This window comes from Triticum urartu, chromosome 4A (genome assembly GCF_056163025.1).
Source record: "Triticum urartu cultivar PI428250 chromosome 4A, HENAU_Tu73, whole genome shotgun sequence".
In the NCBI taxonomy this organism is placed as follows: domain Eukaryota; kingdom Viridiplantae; phylum Streptophyta; class Magnoliopsida; order Poales; family Poaceae; genus Triticum; species Triticum urartu.
The window spans coordinates 616,540,891-616,558,469 of record NC_141876.1 but is presented as its reverse complement, the minus strand read 5'-3'; the positions used below and the strand labels follow the sequence as shown (position 1 = coordinate 616,558,469).

The following is a 17,579-nucleotide window of genomic DNA, read 5'->3' as shown; positions in this document are numbered from 1 at the left end:
AGTCAACTAGGCCGTGTCCGATCATCACGTGAGACGGACTAGTCAACATCGGTGAACATCTTCATGTTGATCGTATCTTCTATACGACTCATGCTCGACCTTTCGGTCTCTTGTGTTCCGAGGCCATGTCTGTACACATGCTAGGCTCGTCAAGTCAACCTAAGTGTTTCGCGTGTGTAAATCTGTCTTACACCCGTTGTATGTGAACGTTAGAATCTATCACACCCGATCATCACGTGGTGCTTCGAAACAACGAACTGTCGCAACGGTGCACAGTTAGGGGGAACAATTTCTTAAAATTATTATGAGGGATCATCTTATTTACTACCGTCGTTCTAAGTAAACAAGATGCAAAAACATTATAAACATCACATGCAATCAAATAGTGACATGATATGGCCAATATCATATTGCTCCTTTTGATCTCCATCTTCGGGGCTCCATGATCATCAACGTCACCGGCATGACACCATGATCTGCATCATCGTGTCTCCATGAAGTTGTCACGTCATCTATTACTTCTACTACTACAGCTAACGGTTAGCAATAAAGTAAAGTAATTACATGACGTTTATGTTGACACGCAGGTCATAAATAAATTAAGACAACTCCTATGGCTCCTGCCGGTTGTCATACTCATCGACATGCAAGTCGTGATTCCTATTACAAGAACATGATCAATCTCATACATCACATATATCATTCATCACATCCTTTTGGCCATATCACATCACATAGCATACCCTGCAAAAACAAGTTAGACGTCCTCTAATTGTTGTTTGCATGTTTTACGTGGCTGCTATGGGTTTCTAGCAAGAACGTTTCTTACCTACGCAAAAACCACAACGTGATATGCCAATTGCTATTTACCCTTCATAAGGACCCTTTTCATCGAATCCGATCCGACTAAAGTGGGAGAGACAGACACCCGCTAGCCACCTTATGCAACTAGTGCATGTTCGTCGGTGGAACCAGTCTCACGTAAGAGTACGTGTAAGGTCGGTCCGAGCCGCTTCATCCCACAATGCCACCAAATCAAGATTGGACTAGTAACGGTAAGCATATTGAACAAAATCAACGCCCACAACTACTTTGTGTTCTACTCGTGCATAGAAACTACGCATAGACCTAGCTCATGATGCCACTGTTGGGGAACGTAGCAGAAATTCAAAATTTTCCTACGTGTCACCAAGATCTATCTATGGAGTCATCTAGCAACGAGGGAGGAGTGGATCTACATACCCTTGTAGATCGCGCGCGGAAGCGTTCAAGAGAACGGGGTTGATGGAGTCGTACTCGTCGTGATCCAAATCACCGATGATCCTAGCGCTGAACGGACGGCACCTCCGCGTTCAACACACGTACGGAGCAGCAACGTCTCCTCCTTCTTGATCCAGCAAGGGGGGAGGAGAGGTTGATGGAGATCCAACAGCACGACGGCGTGGTGGTGAAAGTAGCGGGATTCCAACAGGGCTTCGCCAAGCGCTGTGGGAGGAGGGAGATGTGTCATGGGAGGGAGAGGGAGGCGCCAGGGCTTAGGTTAGGTTGCCCTCCCTTTCCTCCACTATATATAGGGCCAAGGGAGAGGGGGGCGCAGCCTTGGCCCTTCCTCCAAGGAAGGGTGCGGCCAGGGAGGAGTCCCTCCTCCCCAAGGCACCTCGGAGGTGCCTTCCCCCTTTAGGACTCTTCCTTTTCCTCTTCTCTTGGCGCACGGGCCTCTTGGGGCTGGTGCCCTTGGCCCATATAGGCCAAGGCGCACCCCCTACAGCCCATGTGGCCCCCCGGGGCAGGTGGCCCCACCCGGTGGACCCCCGGGACCCTTCCGGTGGTCCCGGTACAATACCGGTGACCCCGAAACTTGTCCCGATAGCTGAAATAGCACTTCCTATATATAATTCTTTACCTCCGGACCATTCCGGAACTCCTCGTGACGTCTGGGATCTCATCCGGGACTCCGAACAACTTTTGGGTTACCGCATACTAATATCTCTATAACCCTAGCGTCACCGAACCTTAAGTGTGTAGACCCTACGGGTTCGGGAGACATGCAGACATGACCGAGATGACTCTCCGGTCAATAACCAACAGCGGGATCTGGATACCCATGTTGGCTCCCACATGTTCCACGATGATCTCATCGGATGAACCATGATGCCAAGGACTTAATCAATCCCGTATACAATTCCCTTTGTCTAGCGGTACGATACTTGCCCGAGATTCGATCGTCGGTATCCCGATACCTTGTTCAATCTCGTTACCGGCAAGTCTCTTTACTCGTTCCGTAACACATCATCCCGTGATAAACTCCTTGATCACATTGTGCACATTATGATGATGTCCTACCGAGTGGGCCCAGAGATACCTCTCCGTTTACACGGAGTGACAAATCCCAGTCTCGATTCGTGCCAACCCAACAGACACTTTCGGAGATACCTGTAGTGTACCTTTATAGCCACCCAGTTACGTTGTGACGTTTGGCACACCCAAAGCACTCCTACGGTATCCGGGAGTTGCACAATCTCATGGTCTAAGGAAATGATACTTGACATTAGAAAAGATTTAGCATACGAAGTACACGATCTTTGTGCTAGGCTTAGGATTGGGTCTTGTCCATCACATCATTCTCCTAATGATGTGATCCCGTTATCAATGACATGCAATGTCCATGGTCTGGAAACCGTAACCATCTATTGATCAACGAGCTAGTCAACTAGAGGCTTACTAGGGACATGGTGTTGTCTATGTATCCACACATGTATCTGAGTTTCCTATCAATACAATTCCAGCATGGATAATAAACGATTATCATGAACAAGGAAATATAATAATAACTAATTTATTATTGCTTCTAGGACATATTTCCAACAGGTTGGAGTTGCTCTTAAAGGACGACTTAACGACAAAAATTCTAGAGAACAACCACTGTGACCATGTCCTGTGTTTTATAATCCAAAAATCATAATTAATTATATGGATCTCCTTACAGAATCACACACATCAATCTAGATTAAAAAAAATGAGGTCATGGAAAAGTAAGTGAGCTAGAACCTACAAAATGCCCCCACCTAGAACCTACAGAATGTGTTAGGACATCTTCAAGGCGGACCCGCAAATCGCCTTCATCCGTCTGGACCACGGAAGCCACACGGGCCTGTATCGGTCCGCCGGACGGCGGGATGCGATTTCTCCAACGTGCGAGCATCTGTCTCTATGTACTAGCTGGGACGCAGCGAACACAGCGCGACAGGAACGTGGGCTTGAATGCAATCCGACGACCGAAAATGCTTAAATCTGAAGATCCAGTGGCCGGTGGCCGCGAACGATAGTATAGTACGATGGCTGGAAAGATGCGTGAGGTTGGCGCAGATTGCTCGGCGAAGATAGCTTGGTGCAGGAGTCGGTCGTCCGGTGTAGTTTGTCGGCGCGCTGGGTCATGGCGTCGTGCGCGACCTGTGATGCTTGAATTTTCTCCGCGACGTGGCTCGGCTGGTGATCTAGAGGCTCGGTGTAGATTCCTGCTCTTGTTCCCGGCGTGATGATGCATGCATGCATCTGCTGGCGCATGGGGGTTCGTGTCCTAGTGGATGATTGCATGGCTGGGAGACTCACCTGCAGTTCTCTGGTGATGGTGCTGGTTCAGCGATGAGTGCCTGCTCGATGCAAGGCGGCGGCGGCGGCTCGGAAAGTTGGAAGTCGACCGGTTCGGAGTAGATCGCCGGGAGCTCTGTCTCCTGTTTAATTTGCCGGCTTGTACGGCTGGCCGGCGTCGAGGCGTGGGCATGTACATGCATGGAGTCGACATAGTTGCAGGCAAGCAGCGTTGGAGCATAGTCCGATCGTGTAGATTGGATGGAGTCGGTGCCCATGCGTTCGTACGCACGGATGGAGGCGAAGCTGCCGATTGCATGGGTCGAAATCGTACGCGGTCGCTGCCGCTTGCACCAATTCCTGCTGGATTTACCGGATTTATTGGTGGCTAAGAAAAAACTAATCAGACGGAATTCTGATTATTATTACTTTGCGAGGTGGAATTCTGATTTTTTGATCTATAATCTAAGGAATCATTCAATTCTCTGATTGATCGGGCTATCACCAAAATGGCATACCCTTCTTAATTTAGGCATCCACGACTGGTGTTCTTCCCAGAGGCTACTCATTCTTCTCCCATTTGCGAAGCAGTGGCAGAGCTATGTGTGCTTAAGGCCATGTTCGGTTCCATAATATTTCAAGGGGTTTGAAGGGGATTAATTCCCTAGCAAGTTAAAATCCACCTTAAGGGATGTAAGCCCTGGCTCAATGGTAGACAGCACTATGGTTGATGTCTCTGGCCAGGGTTCGACGTCCCACTCTCTGAGTTTTCTCCTGTAAAGCGAAGCGGGGGGTGGCTTCTAATTCCCCTCCCCATCTCGTTTAAAATCCACCTTAAACCCCTCCAACATCCCCTTGTGGCGGGGATTATCCGAACAAGCCCTTAGGGGAGGGGTGGGGGGGGGGTCTTTGCCCCCCATCCTTGAGAAAAAAAAGTATTTGGGCCCCTCAAGTCTGCATGTTTTACTATTTACCCGGACAGATTACTATTTTGCCCCTCATCCTAGGAAGCGAATTTTTACTAACTCGTTGCGCGTGCAACTTATATTTGATCCACCCATCCATCCTAAACATCAAATCATCATGCAGCTGGTCCCATGCATGCATGTTAACATCAATAGGCCCTATACTAGAAATCTGACACAAGGTACGGAAGGCATCAGTGGTGGGCTACTTCACCATATTTGCTAGCAAAGTTAATATGTCACCATAACTTCTAAATAAACTATGAAAAATTGAATTCATTTATTTATTTGAGTTTCTCACGGCTAGTTCTATGAATGGGTTTTCGGGACCCACACTTGTTGAACCTTGCACTGTTAGGGAAACATGGCTGGAGGCTAATGACAAATCCTAATTCACTATGTGCAAGAGTGTTGAAGGCGAGGTACTACCCAGAAACTGATTTCATGAATGGTACTATTCCCAGGGCGGCTTCAAAAACTTGGAGAGCCATTGTTGCTGGACGTGAGGCTATTAAAACGTGTGGGTGATGGATCTTCAATATCCATCTGGACGGATAGTTGGATTGCAGGAACCTCTACGAGAAGACCCTGTTTAAACCAAATGGAACACAGCTCCAATTTGTGAGCGAGCTTATTAATACATAAAATTGGACATGGAGGACTGATCTTGTTCGGGACACTTTCATCACTCCGGACGCTGATGCTATACTCAACATCCCGTTGTGTGTAGGAGGAGGGGAAGATTTCTTGGCTTGGGACCATGACCGCTCCGGCGTTTATTCCGTCAAATCGGCGTACCGATCTCTAGTGACCAAGAAGAGCATGATGCTCTACGAGAAGGGACGGTAACAGGAACTTCGGCGAGTGACAGAGAAATGTGGACTAGGCTTTGGAAGCTCAATGTGATGCCGAAGGTGCGCATTTTTTGGTGGCGGGTAGTAAGGGGAATCCTCCCTGATTTGGCAACCTTGAAGCTCGTCACATTGCGGAAATAAGCAAGTGCAAGCTATGCCTTGCCGCGGATGAAGACCTCATGCATGCTCTGGTGCATTGTTCACATGCGCGCAGATTCTGGGATGAGGCTCAGATGTGGTTTGATTTTCGTCTTCCTCGGCTACACCCGGATACATGGAGCAGGGATATTTTTATGTGATGACCGGTTCTCAGAGAGGGTGAAGATTATAACTGTCATGTGATCGATGGCACTCGAGGAATAGGTGGACTCATGAGGAGGAAGCTATGAATCCGCGAGAAGCGCCATGCAAAGAATCAAAGAGGCGCTATCCTTGTTGGAAATCCCAAAGAAAGACGCCAAGGTTCTTCCAGGACACGGATGGCAACCCCCCGAAGTTGGACATATTACAATCACGTCCGATGGAGCGATAAACTCTGAGCTTGGTGTAGGGGGCGCTGGTGGTGTGGCGAGGTCGGCGTCCTTCTTTCTAGGAGCGTGGAGCAAGCCGTACCTCGACGTGTCGGATCCGCTGGTCATGGAGGTGCTAGCACTGCGAGGTGCTGTTAAACTTGCTAATATGTGTGGCTTCACGCAGATGATTATGGAGACTGACTGCCTTCAACTAGTCGAGCTATGGAATACCCGGTTGTCAGCGCGTTCTATGGTGGCACCGCTTTTAGATGAAATTAGAGAGCTCTCTCTTCAGTTTAATTCCTTTGTAATTCAACATATTGCCAATGTACCCGCACACTTGGTGCTAAGCTAGCATGCATGCTAAGTGTGTCCGAGAGTTGGATCGACAAAACTCAAAGCTTCCTGACCAGCACCCTTTTAGCGGACTGTAGCAGGAACGCTTTAGTTGAATAAAGCTCTCCAAGTTTCCCGCAAAAAAATTACGTGGCCTGCCGGGCGTGGGCGCGGGGGATGCGAGGCCGAGGCCGACACGTTCGCCTCTTCGGAGCCATTCGACGCACGGCAGGAGCTCCAACTCCTTGGGCGGCAGTTCCCCTGCGACCTACCCAGCGTGACCACAAGCTTGAGCGGTGGTTGCACCTAAGGAATCTCGTCGAGGGGTTGGGCGATGGTGCGGCTGCTACGGGGCGACGACGGCGACGTGTGCAATGGGGAGAGAGAAAATAAATAGATAAAAATGTGAATGAGTGAATGTCAGGTGGGCCAGACGGGGCATGCAGCGAACAAAGGCGGATGAAAAGGTCACAAAAAACATCCGTTTCGTGTCTGCCTCCAATCCAAATATGTCTCAAATATACGCTGGAAATGGGTCCGAGCAGACACAAATCGGAGTGAAAATAGGCATAGGTTGCTGCATTAGGCACTGATTTTTACCTGCGCGGACACATATGATTGATCGATCATTCCCATGCGCGTTGGCTGTACGTTCCTCCCTACCTCCTGAAATACACTAGGCCTCCTAACTCAGCAACTCCCCACCAAGACCTGCAGCATGCAGCATGTTATGCACTAGTACGCGGTTATAAGAGCAACTCCAACGCAGCGAACTCTCGCGTCCATATGGCAGCAAGCCAGCCAGCTTGCTTAAGTGCAGCTACAGCGAGGCAAGCGTCTGGGCCACATGCACACTCTTCGGCCAGCAGCACACGGAAGATTGCTCTTCGGCCAGGTCGTCTCGTCATCGGCCTAAATAAATCTGAAAAGAGCTCTCCGGCTTAAGGGACACCGGTGTCATATAATTGCAATTTACTACGAATTAGGTCATATATTAAGGGATTTTTTATAAATAGATTTTTTTTAAATCTGACCTAAAGAGGAGGAGAACACCAGCTGAAACTGCATATCCAAACTCCGTTGAAACCTGACAGGGGTTGCCTTCCCTTCTTCTGATCCTGCTTACTACTTATTGCCAAATGCATGGTAATTATGATAAATGGCAAACAACAAAGATGGCACAGCTCATAGTTGCCAAGGCCTAAATGACTTAGTAAACGAGTAATGTTGAATAAAGCTGACGGTACATATAGTATATGCTTAGACATGCAACCTGGGAAAAAATCATCAAACAATAAATATCACAATGTATTGACATACGGTTCTGCTAATAAATAAGTTAGATCCTGTGTGTTTTCCTGGAGGCGAGTGAGTTCGATCTTGTTGTTTGGCAGATTCCTCGACATGCCCACCAAAAACTTGACTAGTAGGTGCACATAATCATCATCATCTTGGTATATGATTTCACTGAGCCTAAGGTTGTTGCAACTGAAATGCACCAGATCCTTGGAATATGACTGGTGGCGTTCCATCACCTCCTTTGTAGGATGGAAATCGCAGACCTGTCGAACAGCACAAAGGATTCATTACTATTATACTACAGAATGTATTGAGCTATGATAATTAATAGTTGATGAAAGAAGTAGCAGTAGCACCTTGCAATGGTGCAAAGTGAGCTTCTGCAGGTTAGGCGAGTTGTGTAGGTATTGGCGCAGCCCGAGGAAGTCGTCGCTGATAAGACACTGGTCCAGGGACAAGCTTCTCATGTTCTCAAACTTGAATACGGGAAGATGCTCAAGACTCACAAAGAAGAGCAACTGAAAGAGAAAACCATACAGGCAGACAATCAATTTCTTATCTTTCAATTCAATGGCTCTAGATAGATATAGGACAAATAGAAGATTCGAAGTGAGGATATCAAGAAGAAGATATTACCGTGACATCAAAATCCAACAAGTGCAAGGTTGTCACATTAGACAGCGTGAGAAGAACATTCAGCTGTTCGATCCGGTCCATCCATGGCAGTAGGATCGAGGCATTGACAAGTGACGGCATGGTATGGGGTTCGGTCGTATCAACAAGGGGATCAGACGTGTCGTCGGCTAGGCGAAGAGAAACAAGAGCAGGGGCCTCTATAAACAACTTGAAAACTTCAAGTTCAGACACCGTGTGATCGCTATCAACAATGACCAATTTCTTGAGGGAGGAGGAGATTATCTTAGCAATGCCGGTGAGCAGGAAGGTACAGTTTTTGAGTTTCACCTCCTCCAGAGCAGGGCAGCGAGGGGAACTGATGTGGCTCGCAAGATCGTTCAGTTCCAACTCCAGGGTAGAAAGATGCAACTTTCTGAGCCGGCGGGGCCATGCATCTTGACCACAATGGCGGAGCCAGCGGTTCCCGACGGGAAGGGAGTTTCCGTGCAGCCGGAACTCTTCCAGGAGCGTAAACTCATGGCCGCGCAAGAGCTTGACCGGGAAGTCGTCATGAACACCGTCGCGTGTATACCTAAATCCACGGTCGATGTCGAGGCACGGCTCGGCGCGCCAGAGGTGCCTCCACCTCGTGGACAGCACGCACGTCTGCACCGTCTGCTGGGCCTTGAGGCGGGAGAGGATGGCGCGGAGGTGGTCGTCCGGCAGCGCGCTCAGCCGGTCATCGCCCGCATCACAGCCGCCGCCGTCGTCTGCATGGTGCGGACGCTTCGGCTCCGTGGAGGAGTCCGTGGAGCCAAGCATGTTCTGGATTGCTGGGCACAGTACGTAGGGAAGACGACTAATCTGCTGCGTGTGGCTGCGCCGCCGCAATGACCGGAGGAAGATTAGATCGGCCGATCGGGATTCGGGAGTGAGGAGAAAGACGGACCAGAGATACCCTAATCGGCTTTAGCTGAACAAAAATATATATAACTTGTCATGCTGTAAATTACTATAAAAATTGTCGTTCCATAGTGTAGTATGAAACTGGACAATTTTTTTTGAAAAAACTAACACCCACACGTGTGGCATCTTGCACATCACCCACACGCCTCCAATACCACTCATTTTGCCACATCAAAACAGATGACATCAGCAGAAATCTTTTTGGTTTTCGGCTTAAAAATATTTTATCTCCTAATTAAAAATCTAATTAAAAATCCGGTTTCACCATTAAATCCGTCTCGACGAGATCTTCAAAACTAGACCCCATGTTGATATGTTTTGATGAATTTTTTTTTGCCCGAAAGTTGCCATGATGTTTACACTGTAGTTGTCATAGTGGTTAAACTAAAGTTGCTATGTGGCAATTTTAGTTTGTAGAGCATGACAATTTTAGTATTTTGATGATGGCAATTCCAGTACTTTGCCTATGAAAATTATTTTTTGTATGAACCATGGCAATTTTAAGTGCATGTATCATGGCAATTTTAGTTTATGGTTCATGGCAAGTATAGTTTCTTAATTCCCCGTTTTATAATATGTCAAAATTTACTTTAAAATGTAGAAGAAAATAGCTGAAACATATCATGGCAACTTCAATGTAAACACCATGGCAATTCATGTGCAATAGACATGGTAAGTTTTAACCCAAAAAAATTCGTCAAAATATATTGATATGAGATCTAGTTTCGAAGATCTTGTCGCGAGAGATTTAATGGTGAAAACGGATCTTCAATCGGAATTTTCATTTAAGAGATAAAACATTTTAAAAACTGAAAATCCAAAAAGAATCCCATATACATGCATGGTGATGTGGCGCAATCCATGTGTTATAGGGTGTGTGTGTGGGTTTCGCTCCCACCACACGTGTGGGTGTTAGCGTTGTCCAAAACTTATCAGTTGGCAAAACGTATAACAAGTGTTATGGACGAGATGATATATGCAACTGGTCAAAAAAATTGAATTTATAAACATGTCACATGGAATTTTAAACATTTTCAAAATATATCATGTTTTTAGATGGCAAATTTCTTGTTTTTATGTTTTTTTGGGAAACATTAATAGTCTAATGGCAAATTTTACACATTGTCTTTTTTTAAATACAAATTTTATCTTCTAAAGATGGCAAAATTTAGAATTTTCCTCCTGGTCACAATGCAAATTCATGGCGAAATATAGTTCTCCCTGTAGTACTCCCATGAACACAAATATGCTCATGAAAGCAAATAGGCTAATAAAAAAATTAAAATTCTTATGAAAACAATCCAAGGGATATTCAAAATCAATGTTTTCATGGTGCACAAGAAAAAAAATAGAATGGCATGTTTCAACAATTCTGCAATTTTCCAAGAAATAATTAACCATGGGGCAAAAAAATGAATTTTCTAGGTACCAATATATAAACTTGCCATGGACTAAATATATAATTTGCCATGGGTTGTTTAATAAATTTTTGTGGTGCAAATACAAAAATGATTTTGTAGGGTTCAAAAAATAAATTTGCAAGGTTACATAAGTGTAAATTTGCCATGTTGCAATTTTTCTTTAAAAAAATTACGCGGTCCGTAAAATAAAATTGCCACGGCCCGTAACACTAAATTTGCCAAAGTCACATGGCAACTGTAAGGTAGATTTGCCATCATCTGTAAATTAAATTTTCCATGGCCCTTAAAGTAAATTTGCAATGTTGAAAACAATTGTAAAATAATATGGTTGTCATTTTTCATGGTTTGGAATAAGAAGAAATGTTTTGAAATTGCCATGTGACCGTAAGAAAATAAATTCAAAGTTTCCATGTGCATCTGATGAAATTCGTAGATTGCCATGAGCATTAAAATATGTTCTAACAATTGCCATAGGGGCTCGTACAACATATGGTCGTCGAGAGCTGCCAAGTGGATGAACCTCCTTGTTTTGCTCCTGATGGCGATCACCTACCAGGTCGTTTTGTACGTTCTGCTTCCTCTAGACGTGAGGAGACATGTGTGGCTTGGCAGGCATTCTTGCTGGCCCAGCATCCACACTAGTGCAGCTCCAGAGTGAGTTGTCCCTGACCCATTGGAAGACGTTTTTTTTGGTGTATACATGTATGATTCCTTCATAGGTAGGCATCTCTGACGCATGGAAAGCAGAAGAGAATTGGAGAAACAGATGTGCAACATATATACTGTATGTATCATGGTTAATTTGGGAACTAGAGAAATAAATCAAGATTTGGTTATGTGCTTTCCCTGTCCATTTTTCGGCACAAATTATTGCTTCTTTCCCCTTGTTGTCTCTCACAAGTTTTCTCTTCCTGGTTGGGTCGGGCAACATTGACGGTCGAGTAGCAATCCCCTCTTAAAGGTGTTGCCTTCCGAGTGCTGTAGATGATGGGGCTCGGGTGCGTGTGGGGCTGTGCCAACATGCATTTTCCATGTCAGTAGGTCTGTGGAATTGTAGATGATGCTGAATGTAGTCATTCAGGCCAGAGATGGAGCTTGCCATTAAATCCATTCCCGGTTCTAATTTCTGAATATAGCTACAGACAGTGGATGTTTGAGTCAAGAAAGGTTCTAACCTTGTAACTGTATAGGTGGACAATAGTCTCATTGACAGAAAATCAGTGACATACACTACGAGGAAAAGATGAGAAAATGTTATCCCAAATGAAAAAAAATCGTATGGACGATGGTATACAAGACACTTCCACTTGAACCAAGTAACCAATCTACACTCTAGTATAGAAGAAACGAGTTGGTGAACTCCAAACGAGCCAACCATCCGATAAATCAAATCCAAGGATTCCTGAATTTATTTTTGATGTGTCAATCCTCACTTAACATATACTCCCTCCGTTCCTAAATATTTGTCTTTCTAGACATTTCAAATGACTACTACATATGGATGTATGTAGACATATTTTAGAGTGTAGATTCACTCGTTTTGCTCCGTATATAGTCACTTGTTAAAATGCCTAGAAAGACAAGTATTTAGGAACGGAGGGAGTAGTTAATTAATCCTCGATTCGACACAACTCAAAATAGATATTTATTCCAAAGTACATTGCTCGTGCGATATATATTTGCACATTCCGAGGTACTAATAAAAAGGTAAAGCGGACGGATGATACATACGCTTAGACATGCAACCTGGGCAGAAATCAGCGAATGACAGACAGCATAGTGTTTTGCCATACAGTTCTTCTAATCGACACTTCAGTGAGTTAGACCTTGCTTTTCTTTTTCCTTTTTTTGAGCGAAGTGAGTTCGATCTTGTTGTTTGGCAGATTCCTCGACATGCCCACCAAAAACTTGACCAATAGATGGACAGAAGCATCACTGTCTCGGTATATGATTTCACAAAGCCTAAGCTTCTTGCACTTGAAATGCTCCAGGTCCTTAGAATATGATTGGTGGCGTTCCATCACCTCCTTTGTAGGCTGGAAATCCAAGACCTGTTTTACAGCGCATAGGAGTGGAATTAATATCACACAATGTATTGAGTTATGGTAATATATAGTTCGTGAAATAAGTCATAGTCACACCCTGCAATGGCGCATGGTGAGCTTCTGCAGGTTAGGTCAGTTCCACAGGTATTGCTGTAGGCCGAGGAAGTCATCGCTGATACGGCACACATCCAGGAACAAGGTTCTCAGGTTCTTAAACTTGAACAGAGGAAGGTTCTCATGACTGTCATTGAACAACAACTGAAACCCAGATAGATAGATATAAGATAGATAGACAGTCATTTTGTTATCTTTGAATTCTCCCGGATAAATTAATTAAGGAGATGCAAACTGAGTAAATAAAAGTGGGTATATATATATCAAGATTCAAGAAGAAGATATTACCGTGACCGCAAAATTCGACCAGTGCAAGGTTGTGACATTAGACAGCGCGCCAAAAATGCCTAATTGGTGCTTCACGTCCTCCTGGATCCAGCGCAGATGAAACGATATGTGGTTCGGTTGGGTCAACAATGTGATGGAGCTCCTCACCGAGGCGGAGAGAAACAAGCGCAGGGGCGTCTATAACCAACTTGAAAGCTTCAAATTCATTCATAATGTACTCGCCATGGACGACCAATTTCTTGAGCGAGGAGGAGGCGATCCTGATATTGCTGGTGAGCAAGAACCAGCATTTTTCCAGTCGCACCTCCTCCAGAGCAGGGCAGCGGGAGCTGCTGATGTGGCTCGCGAGATCTGTCAGTTGCAATTCCACGCTTGAAAGACGCAACCTTCTGAGCCCGCGAGGCCATGTATCTCCTATGTCGCGGCGGAGCCAATGATTCCCGATGGTGACGGTGGACCCGTGCAGCCGAAAGTCCTCCAAGAGCGTGAACTCATGGCCGCGCAGAAAGTTGGTCGTGAAGTACTCAGGATTGTAGCGGGTATAAAACTCCCGCTCGTCGATGTCGAGGCACGGCACGGCGCGCCAGAGGTGCCGCCACCGCGCGGCGAGCGCGCACGTCTGCACCGCCTGTTAGTAGTAATCTTGATTATACTAGTGGTTAGCGGCATGCATGAGTTAGTTGCTCGCCAGCCTGGTGGATATGCCTTGCATGTGTGCGTGTGCATGGGCTAGCCAGTTCGTTTGGCACGTCCGTGCGGTGCGGATCGTGGCCGCCGAGTCGTGGCCTGCATGTGCGGGAGAAGCTGGTCGAGTGGAGCGGCCGTAGCTGAGTCGTGTGTGTGTGCGCCTGTGTGAGCCAGCGGGTATAAAGACCCTCCTCATGTACTGATCAAAGTGCGCCGGTATGAGCCGAGCCTAGGACCAGAGATGAGGTAGTCTCTACCGGGACCGTGGTGTGCGCCCGGTCGGCTGTGAGAAAGAGCTCCTCTGGATAGGCTGCGGTGTGTTGCCACGCTCGGGTATGTGCCCAGTAAAGTGAGGTCGTTCGTGCGGCCGAGGCGCCGTTCGTGCGGCGGAGGCGTTTGTGCGCCGGAAAAATTGTATGCTCCATCTTCCACCTTCTTTTGTGTGAGTGAGAGAAAAAGAGCTATCTGGGTTTGTCCCAACACCGCCTGCCGGGCCTTGGGGCGCGAGAGGATGGCGCGGAGGAGATCATCCGGCAGCGCGCTCAGCGGCTCAGGCGGTCATCGCCTGCATCACCGCCGCCGCCGTCGTCTGCGTGGCATGGACGCTTCTGCTCGGTGGCGACAAGCATTTCTGTTGTTCTAGATTGGCGCGCGCAGTACGCAGCAGACAACTAATCTGCTGCTGGGTGTAGCTGCGCCGCCGCCGCCATGGCTTCAGAGAAAGATGGGATCGGGGGGATTCGGAAGTGAGGAGAAAGACCGGGAGAAAGCCCTTGGACTGTACTCTATATATGCATAGAACGGGCCCTTTCTATCTTGTTTTTCTTTCTTTATTACTACTATCTTTTCCCTCAAATGGTTTTCCTCCTTTTTCTCTATTTATTAGTTTTTTATTTATTTTTTATTTTCTTTCCCACCTCTTCTTTTCTTTTGTTTCCTTCTTAGTTCATGTCCACGGTAAATGTCTTTTGTAGTTTTATGTAGGCTTCACTAATTCATAACCCATTTGTGTTATTTTCTAAAATGTTCTAGTAATATATGGCAACGGTTTTATCACTAACTTTGATACCAAAACATTTGTACCATTTTCACGAGTCGTATAAACAGTTTAGTTGGAAAGAATGAACATAGTTTAGTTGGAAAGAATGAACATTTTGTTTGATGTATTCAAAGACTAGCTAAAAAATGCGGACCACCATTATTTTTTAACACAATTTCAGATTACCTATGTGATGTTTTCTATTAAATTTTGTGTACTAGTAGTTTTTTCTTTTGTACTAGTAGTTACTTTCTGCATGGAGCAACTCCGACCGTATTTTCCCCATATCAAGTTGTGGGTGTTGTGTGAGGGGGTAGTTTCTTATTTTCCCCATCAACAAAAAAACTCAAGGGGCCACAGATGGTGATAGATGGTCAAAAGCGTATGGTCGACCGTGGCGGGGAGTATCACTGGGGTTTGGGTAGGGATGGGGAGCCCCTATTCCCCCCCCCCCCCCCTGCATACGCGGATCACAGAAAAGTGGGGTCGCATAGAGGTCCGTTGAACAGGGAGGTGGGCTAGGTGAGTATTGGAGTGTGTTTTACGCGCAAAACTCACAAAAGGATGTAACGAGGACGGGGACCTGTGTTGGGTTGCTCTTAAAGGATAGATTAATGACAAAATTTCTAGAAACCAACCACCGCAGTCATGTCCCATGTTTATAATCCAAAAACCATAATTCTATGGATGATCGTACAAAATCCCACACATCAATCCGGAAAAATAAGGTCATGGAGAAGTAAATGTGCTAAAAAAAAAGAATGTATAACAAAACATATAAATGAAACCCTACAAAGAAATGCCATGCGAGATGAAGCTTTGTCCAGATTGACCCCCCAAACATCAAGAAAATAGATACAAGCACATAGAAACAATTGCAATGCATCGGAGTTCAGCAAATGAATCTTTGCATGCTTGCAATTTTGTTCCTTTTATTTTCCCTCATGTAGAAGAATACATTTAATTTAAACATAACACATTGAGAGTTCATGTCTCAAAATAATACTACGAATGTAACTTTTATTGAATATATGTTCTAAATTTAGTGCAAGTGTGTCATCCAAATTGACATTGAATTACATATTAAACCTTAATATTTAGATGCATTCTTATGCTCTTAAACTTGGTATATAAAATTGTACTCCCTCTGCCCCAGAAGTGTCAAAAAAACGTCTTACATTATGGGAAAGTGGGAGTACTATTTGAGATAGATGTCGAGAGCGAGTTATAGAAAATATAGAAGTTTAGTACCATGGTACTCCTTGACCGGGAGTAATGCTACATCGACGGGATATTACGGGGGGAGGGATGTTACGGAGTGCTTGTGACTTGGCATGCTGTGACTGATATAAGGGGGAGGGACGGGCCCCACCCACCTGAAATTCAGAGTAGGGGATAGTTCGTAATGAGCCCGTTAGTTTAGCATTTTAACCTTGATCGGTGTCGGAGAACCACTCCAATCCGACCGTTTATTCAAAGAGTAGTTCTAGGTTTTCAGTAGTCTATGTTGCATCTATTTTTCATATCTACATTCCATGAAAAGCCGAAATTAATAAAAATAAGGTTAGATCATCCTATCCAAACCAGAGCCATCACAACTCTCTTTTCAGTGCATTTCAACTTTGAGTTTACTTCTACATCACCATGTCAAGTTTCTAGTCATAGGGCTTAGTCCTTTAGAGTTTCGAGTTATATTCACTTTAGTCATGTCGCCGCCGCATCATTATCCCATCCATTGCCGACCACCACCATCTATCGTATTCCAGAACGTCTCAGCACTGCATCTACCATAATCATACTTGAGGTTGCTTGCATCTTTGCTTGGTCCAATTGGATCCTCTGGCTTTGATTCAAAATAAAGGCATAAAAAATCGGATCCCACCAGATTAGAATTAGTCTCACCATTCGGACCAGAATCGGCTTTGGGCAGTGTTCACCAAAATAGGCACAACTTTGTCACATGGACTACTTTCCGGCTCCACGAATACTCAAAATGATCGCAATGATCGTGCACATCCAAAAAGTTCTCCCTGTGTATGCCAAGAGCCCTGGAAGGCCTTCATAGCATTGTCTTGTAACTTAGAAATTTTGCCCTAATTTCAGAACACGATTCATTGCAATTTTTCATATGATAGTAGAAATTATTTGACCATTCATATGAACTCCCATTTGAGTTATTCTTCATGCGTTGTAAAGCTTATGTCAATACACAGCTTGAGAAAAAATATAAATAAATGTATTTTTAAGTGAAGTTGCATAGAGAAACTTTAGTGTATTTCACTTTGTGATCTTCATTTATATCTTGTTGTTCAAGGCATTGTCCTTAATTTTTTCACAACTTTTTACATTATATTTGGAGTTTATTCCTAGGCACTGTCTTAACTGACTTTGCAATCTTGGTTTATATCTTCTTGTTCAAGGCTACTGCATATAATCTGTTGATGCTAGGTGCGTAGTGCCGTGGCCCCATGAGTGTTCTAGGATAGGATCACGTCTCTAGTCCATTCTAGTCCAGGACCAGCACATTACCGTTATTGTGCATTTGTGCAACTTGCATATCTGAATTGATTATGACTAACATGTTGGAAATATGCCCTAGAGGCAATAATAAAAGTATTATTATTATATTTCTTTGTTCATGATAATTGTCTTTATTCATGCTATAACTGTATTATCCGGAAATCGTAATACACGTGTGAATACATAGACCATAATAAGTCCCTAGTAAGCCTCTAGTTGACTAGCTCGTTGATCAACAGATAGTCATGGTTTCCTGGCTATGGACATTGGATGTCATTGATAACGGGATCACATCATTAGGAGAATGATGTGATGGACAAGACCTAATCC

At 45.1% G+C, this 17,579-nt stretch overlaps 1 protein-coding gene and 1 long non-coding RNA gene across 2 annotated transcripts; both read right to left on the bottom strand.

The window, feature by feature from the left end:
* Nucleotides 1-7,515: 7,515 nt before the first annotated feature.
* LOC147977412 (MEIOTIC F-BOX protein MOF-like) lies at nt 7,516-8,991 on the bottom strand. Its single transcript, XM_087521161.1, has 4 exons — nt 8,191-8,991; nt 7,911-8,072; nt 7,576-7,817; nt 7,516-7,528 (listed from the first exon to the last, which is right to left on the bottom strand). Exons 1-4 carry the CDS (start codon nt 8,989-8,991, stop codon nt 7,516-7,518), a joined length of 1,218 nt encoding a protein of 405 aa, XP_087377287.1.
* Nucleotides 8,992-12,138: 3,147 nt separating this feature from the next.
* LOC147977411 (uncharacterized) lies at nt 12,139-14,010 on the bottom strand. Its single transcript, XR_015602223.1, has 3 exons — nt 13,004-14,010; nt 12,698-12,859; nt 12,139-12,607 (listed from the first exon to the last, which is right to left on the bottom strand). It is a non-coding gene; the product is annotated as an uncharacterized LOC147977411 (long non-coding RNA).
* Between the last annotated feature and the right edge of the window lie 3,569 nt (nt 14,011-17,579).